At 38.7% G+C, this 5,562-nt stretch overlaps 1 protein-coding gene across 1 annotated transcript in view; it reads left to right on the top strand.

Moving 5' to 3' along the window:
- LOC149130785 (uncharacterized) overlaps positions 1 to 2,552 on the top strand; it is a 5,078-nt gene extending 2,526 nt beyond the window's left edge. Inside the window, exon 1 of the mRNA XM_089343551.1 lies at positions 1 to 2,552. This exon is cut by the window's left edge and continues 2,526 nt beyond it. Within this exon, the coding sequence (XP_089199677.1) occupies positions 150 to 971 (822 nt within the window). The 5' untranslated portion in view covers positions 1 to 149 and the 3' untranslated portion in view covers positions 972 to 2,552.
- The last annotated feature ends 3,010 nt before the right edge of the window (positions 2,553 to 5,562 follow it).

The following is a 5,562-nucleotide window of genomic DNA, read 5'->3' as shown; positions in this document are numbered from 1 at the left end:
GTACATTGGCCCGTGTTAATTTTGTGATTATTTTCACCAGTCTGTTGTATTTTATTTCTGTTTGCTACCTGTGTTGCATACTACACGCGTTGCTTGCTTTTCAATCGCCTCTGTACATTTGCATTTTCACCACTGTTGTATTGGGAAGTATGGCTGCAGCTACATCGTATACCCTCATGAAATTGTTCGACACGATTCAGACCGAAACAGATGCGGCAGCTTTCTTTACAGAAAAGGGTGTGATACCTTCAATGAAAATCTGTAAAATTGGACATTTCATGAGAAGGAAAGTGCTGGCTGGGAACGTTCGCTGGCGCTGCTCTCGGAAAGGCTGTAGCGAGTCTGTATCTGTTAGGAAAGGTACATGGCTGGAAGGTACCACACTACCTCTGCGAACTGTACTCCTTTTCTTGTACTCTTGGGTCCAGAAACTGACTACAGTTCGTTTTTGTGCTGAAGAACTGGGGATGAGTCACACGACAGCTGTTGATTACAGCAGCTATGTGAGAGAAGTCTGTGCAGAGGACTTACTCCTCAACCCAGTTCAGATAGGTGGTCCTGGGAAGATTGTCGAGATAGACGAGACAGTCTTCTCAAGGAGAAAGTGTAATCGTGCAAGTGTGCTGCCTCACCAGTGGGTTTATAAAGGAGTGTGTCGCGGGACCAAGCAAGTTTTTCTGTATGCAGTAACATGTCGGAATCGCGACACACTCGAAGAATGCATCCGCCATTCGGTTCTCCCCGGAACCACAGTCGTTAGTGACCTGTGGAGATCTTACTCTCATATTCCAGAGATTGAGGGTTATAATCTTCTCAATAAAACAGTGAAGCACAGTGTTCAGGAAGGCACTTGGGCCTGCGTTAAGCGGAGTGCTATGATTGACTCTGGTCTCTGTGAAATTATGTGGCGCAGAAGGTACAAATGTTGCGATCTTTTTGAAAAGCTGTTAGAGGGTATTGCAAAATTTTAAAATCTCAATTGTATATATTCGTGGAGGGCGATCTTTTATTTTACAGTGCATTTTAAGTTTAATGTTCCTCATTTAACCCTTTAGTGTTCACATTATTCTACCATAATTAATGCTTTTTTTCTCCACATTGTTTTGAACTAATCATGCATTCTCTCGTAGCTATGAGATTTTGATGAGGTAGCTGTTAATTTTTAAAACGATATTGTAGGGTTGGTGTGAGAGACCAGATCAGGCCAGTTTGAACGTAGAATAGGCAAAATACTTATGGCCAGTTTAAATGCTAAAGGGTTAAATTGATTTCATTTCTGCTTATATTTTTTCGGTGTATCCCTGTCTTTAGATGTGTTACACCTGCCTGGTTATTTTTTTTTATATCCATTTCTGCCGACACTGTGTACTGTCCTGAAATCTTACTGTGTGCGACATGACCCTCGCTCTATTGAAATTGAAGCACTCCCTGTCAGGCCATCAACCTTCAGTTGTATAGACAAAATTTGTGTCTGCACCACATTTTTGTTTGCAATTCTGATTAGTATTTTAATTGGCGTTTTGGGAAAGAGTGACAAAACGAGAAACATTTTGTGCAAAGTGTGAGTGGTGAAAACCATTCTATTTGCTGCTATAAAACTATGTTTCTTGTGTTTCTGATAGTTACCAATATTTAAGGAACTAAGTAGTGTTCCATGCCTGCTGCAATCAATACATCGTAAGTTACAAGATGGAACTGGTGGAGTCAACCCCACCCACCTCTCAGAACTAAGCTTTTGGATTCTATTTATTTTTTCTCAGCAGATTCCTAGGCTTTCAACGATGGAGATTTCGAATATGCAAAATTCCACACTTTTAAAATTTCAAATCTCTTTCTGCCTCCCCCTAATTTTTAACTTTTTTTGTTCAATCCATGTGGGAAAATATGGGGAAAAAATTTCATATTTTCTATGAGAAAACTCCGAAAATGATTCATACAGTGTGAAAATGAACGGTTGGTGTGCGACTGAGCAGAAGATAGGCCGAACTATGTTTTACATACCTGTCATATGCATCAGTTTTGCTTTTTCGGTACATGGAAAACAAATCTTCCCACCCGGCCATTGACAGTATTTGCTGACGACTGTATGACGGTCCTGCATGCCTCAGTATGCAATTACTATGATTTTCCAGCTTTGGTGTGAGAACATATTAGTCAAGTACACACATGTATACTGATAAATTCCAGCGTTGTCATCAGTCAGGTGGGGAGTTAAGACTATATTGTGTCTTACTGTTTTTATAGCCTGTTTGAATGAATATCTGCTTTTCACCAACAAACCTCATATAGATGTGATGCTGGTGAACTGTTCTTTCTTTGCATTTCAGCGCTTTGATCTTGAGCTGAACTATTCAACGGTTTATCGTGTTTTGCTCTATTTTGATGGATGTCACATGCGTGTGACTCTTTAAACTTGATGTATATATGAATAATTTCTGATGGGAGATATGTGACATGTTTCCTTCCTGTATATATAAAATTGTGTAATTCCTGTTAAGAAATGAAACATGTAATGGTGAATAAATAATACCAAAACCTTTGTTTTTTTTCAATCTCCTCTTCTGTTTTTCAATTCTTAAGGCATACCGAACACAAGTATAACATCTACATACAACTTTGGAGTAGTGGAATCTGCATATATACTTCAAAATGACAATTTGGATTTATTGGGTTGGAAAGAAAGTAATTTTGTTTTTCACAAATCCATAGTTACAATTTTTTTTTATGACTTTTGTCTATGTTGAGATTTTTCCTTTTGGTATTTGATAGTCATTACTTTTAGCTTATTTTAGGATTAAATTGTAGTTTTATTTACAGTTCATTGTCAATTTTAACATGGAGTGCAAAAACAAACATTTTCGCCATATTTTGTTTTCTTTATTTCTGTAAGAGCAAGGAAGTTGCTGAGGCTCACAAAGAGATATTTGAGGTTTATGGTGTTTATTGCTTAACAGAATGCAAATGTTAGAAATGGTTTAAAACATTGCATTCTGGAAGTTTTTCACTCAAAGGTGACCAACATTCTGGTCGACCTACTGATGTTGATGACCAAATTGGATCTGATTGTCATAACAGTGTGGGATCATTAAGAGTTCCGCTTAACACAATAAATCAATATTTGCAATGAGCATTTCATACGCAATGAAATCGACCTCTTTGTTTTTAAATGTATCACAGTGATGGAGAATGGATTGTCTAACATCAATTGAAAACCAAGACTGACAAACCACAATGCACTACTGCAAGAAAACATTTCTTACCTTCTTACGATTGACATGGATGACAGCTGTACTCTTCTCGAACTTGACAGCAGATGTTCTGCATAAGCCCACACTTCCAGGCACTGAACAACAGCATGCAGGATGCTTTCCCTATCCTGAACGGGTAACGCTCCTCGGAAATAGACTTTGAGAAATTCACATAATACAAGCATTTCGCTCCTCATATTTATGAAAATAGGGGGTTTTTTTCATTGAAATTTTATAGAAATACCTTTCAATCTGTATACATTACGATTATAAAGAAATTCATGACCGAAATGTCCCACCTGGGTAGGAAATAGACTTTGAGAAATTTACATGATACGAGCATTTCCAATAATCTATACATACCTCTGTATGTGGTCTATTGTTTGCATATAGGCAGCCATTCCTAATACATATATTACAAGTTTTCTCCCATGAAGTGACAAAGCGGTGGAATATATGTAAAGATAAAACAGAAACCGTGTGTCAGAAAACATTCTCAAACAGATCACATTCTACCACATTGAATTTCAGAAATTATGTTTTGAAAATAATCTATACATACCTCTGTATGTGGTCCATTGTTTGCATATAATGTTGTTGGCATCCTTTTGTCTTGGGAGGCAATGGAGTTGTGCATAAAATAATCTAGTGTGGTTACCGAAGTTTCCACTCCAGCTTTTCACAGGCCTTGGAGTCCAATCCTCAGGATTCTTCTCTGAACCTTCCTGATGTAGTCCAAAGGAGTGCAGAGCATTACGCTTAGCACCTTCTTTGAAGGGTGTCTTCTTTCCGTAACCCCGGATGGGGGCCCATTCCAGGTACTGTCAGGCAGGGTCGTCACGCCCTGAGGTAGTCAAGAAAATCACTACCCACTACCCATATATATAACATATATATAGTTTCAGAAGTTTTCTCCCATGAAGTGACGAAGCGGTGGTATATATGTAAAGATAAAACAGAAAACATTCTCAAACAGATCATATGCTACCACATTGAATTTCAGAAATTATATTTTGAAAATAACCTATACATACCTCTATATGCAGGTACATTTTTTGAATGTAGTTAGCCAAAATAGGGGGGATTTTTTCATTGAAATTTTATAGAAATACCTTTCAATCGGTGTACACTACAATTCTAAAAGAATTTCTCAGGAAAGTCTTTTCCAGCAGTATGGGGAATGAAATTTTCACATGACCCTTGATTTTTCCGTCGTAACTTTCCTGATTATAGGGGAGTTTTTTTCAATGATATTTTATAGAAATACCTTACGATCTCCATACATGACGATTATAAAGAAATAACTTTGAAAATTTTTTCCTAGAGGGCAGAGAGAGAATTTCGTAAAATTCGAGCTTTTCCTTTCGGAAAATAGGGATTTTTTTCAATGATATTTTATAGAAAGACCTTACGATCTTCATACATGACGATTATAAAGAAATATGTTGGAAACATTTTTCCTAGATGACAGTTGGTGATAATAAACAGAAGCTGAAGTTAGAAATAATGAACGGTAACAATGTCTGGACAAACAAAAACCTTTTTAGTGTTTTGTGTGAAACAAGCTAAAGTCTATTGAAACAATATCTTTTGCATACGTTCAAAAATCACTGGATATATATCGATCCGTGGATGTATTAATAAGGCCTTAGGTGCAAAAAAAAAGTTTTCAAATGGTATCAATTGTTGCCACTTAGCTTGAGCAATTTTGAATGTCAGAATTTTGAGCGAGGAACAAATACGTCTGGACGAGGCGAGAGAAATCTGCAGACTGATGTGGAGAGAGAGAGAGGTGGGAGGTGAAGTGAGAGAGAGAGAGAGATGGAAGGTGGAGAGGGAGCTGCAGAATGATCTGTGAAGTGAGAGGTGGAGAGAGAGAGAGAGAGATGGAAGGTGGAGAGGGAGCTGCAGAATGATCTGTGAAGTGAGAGGTGGAGAGAGAGAGAGAGAGATGGAAGGTGGAGAGGGAGCTGCAGAATGATCTGTGAAGTGAGAGGTGGAGAGAGAGAGAGAGAGATGGAAGGTGGAGAGGGAGCTGCAGAATGATCTGTGAAGTGAGAGGTGGAGAGAAAGAGAGAGAGATGGAAGGTGGAGAGGGAGCTGCAGAATGATCTGTGAAGTGAGAGGTGGAGAGAGAGAGAGAGAGTTTGAAGGTGGAGAGGGAGCTGCAGAATGATCTGTGAAGTGAGAGGTGGAGAGAGAGAGAGAGAGATGGAAGGTGGAGAGGGAGCTGCAGAATGATCTGTGAAGTGAGAGGTGAGAGAGAGAGAGAGAGATGGAAGGTGGAGAGGGAGCTGCAGAATGATCTGTGAAG

This window comes from Octopus bimaculoides, chromosome 27 (genome assembly GCF_046866305.1).
Source record: "Octopus bimaculoides isolate indiv1 chromosome 27, ASM4686630v1, whole genome shotgun sequence".
NCBI classification, from domain to species: domain Eukaryota; kingdom Metazoa; phylum Mollusca; class Cephalopoda; order Octopoda; family Octopodidae; genus Octopus; species Octopus bimaculoides.
Note: the sequence above shows the minus strand (reverse complement) of the source record. Positions and strands in the feature narration are given on the sequence as shown.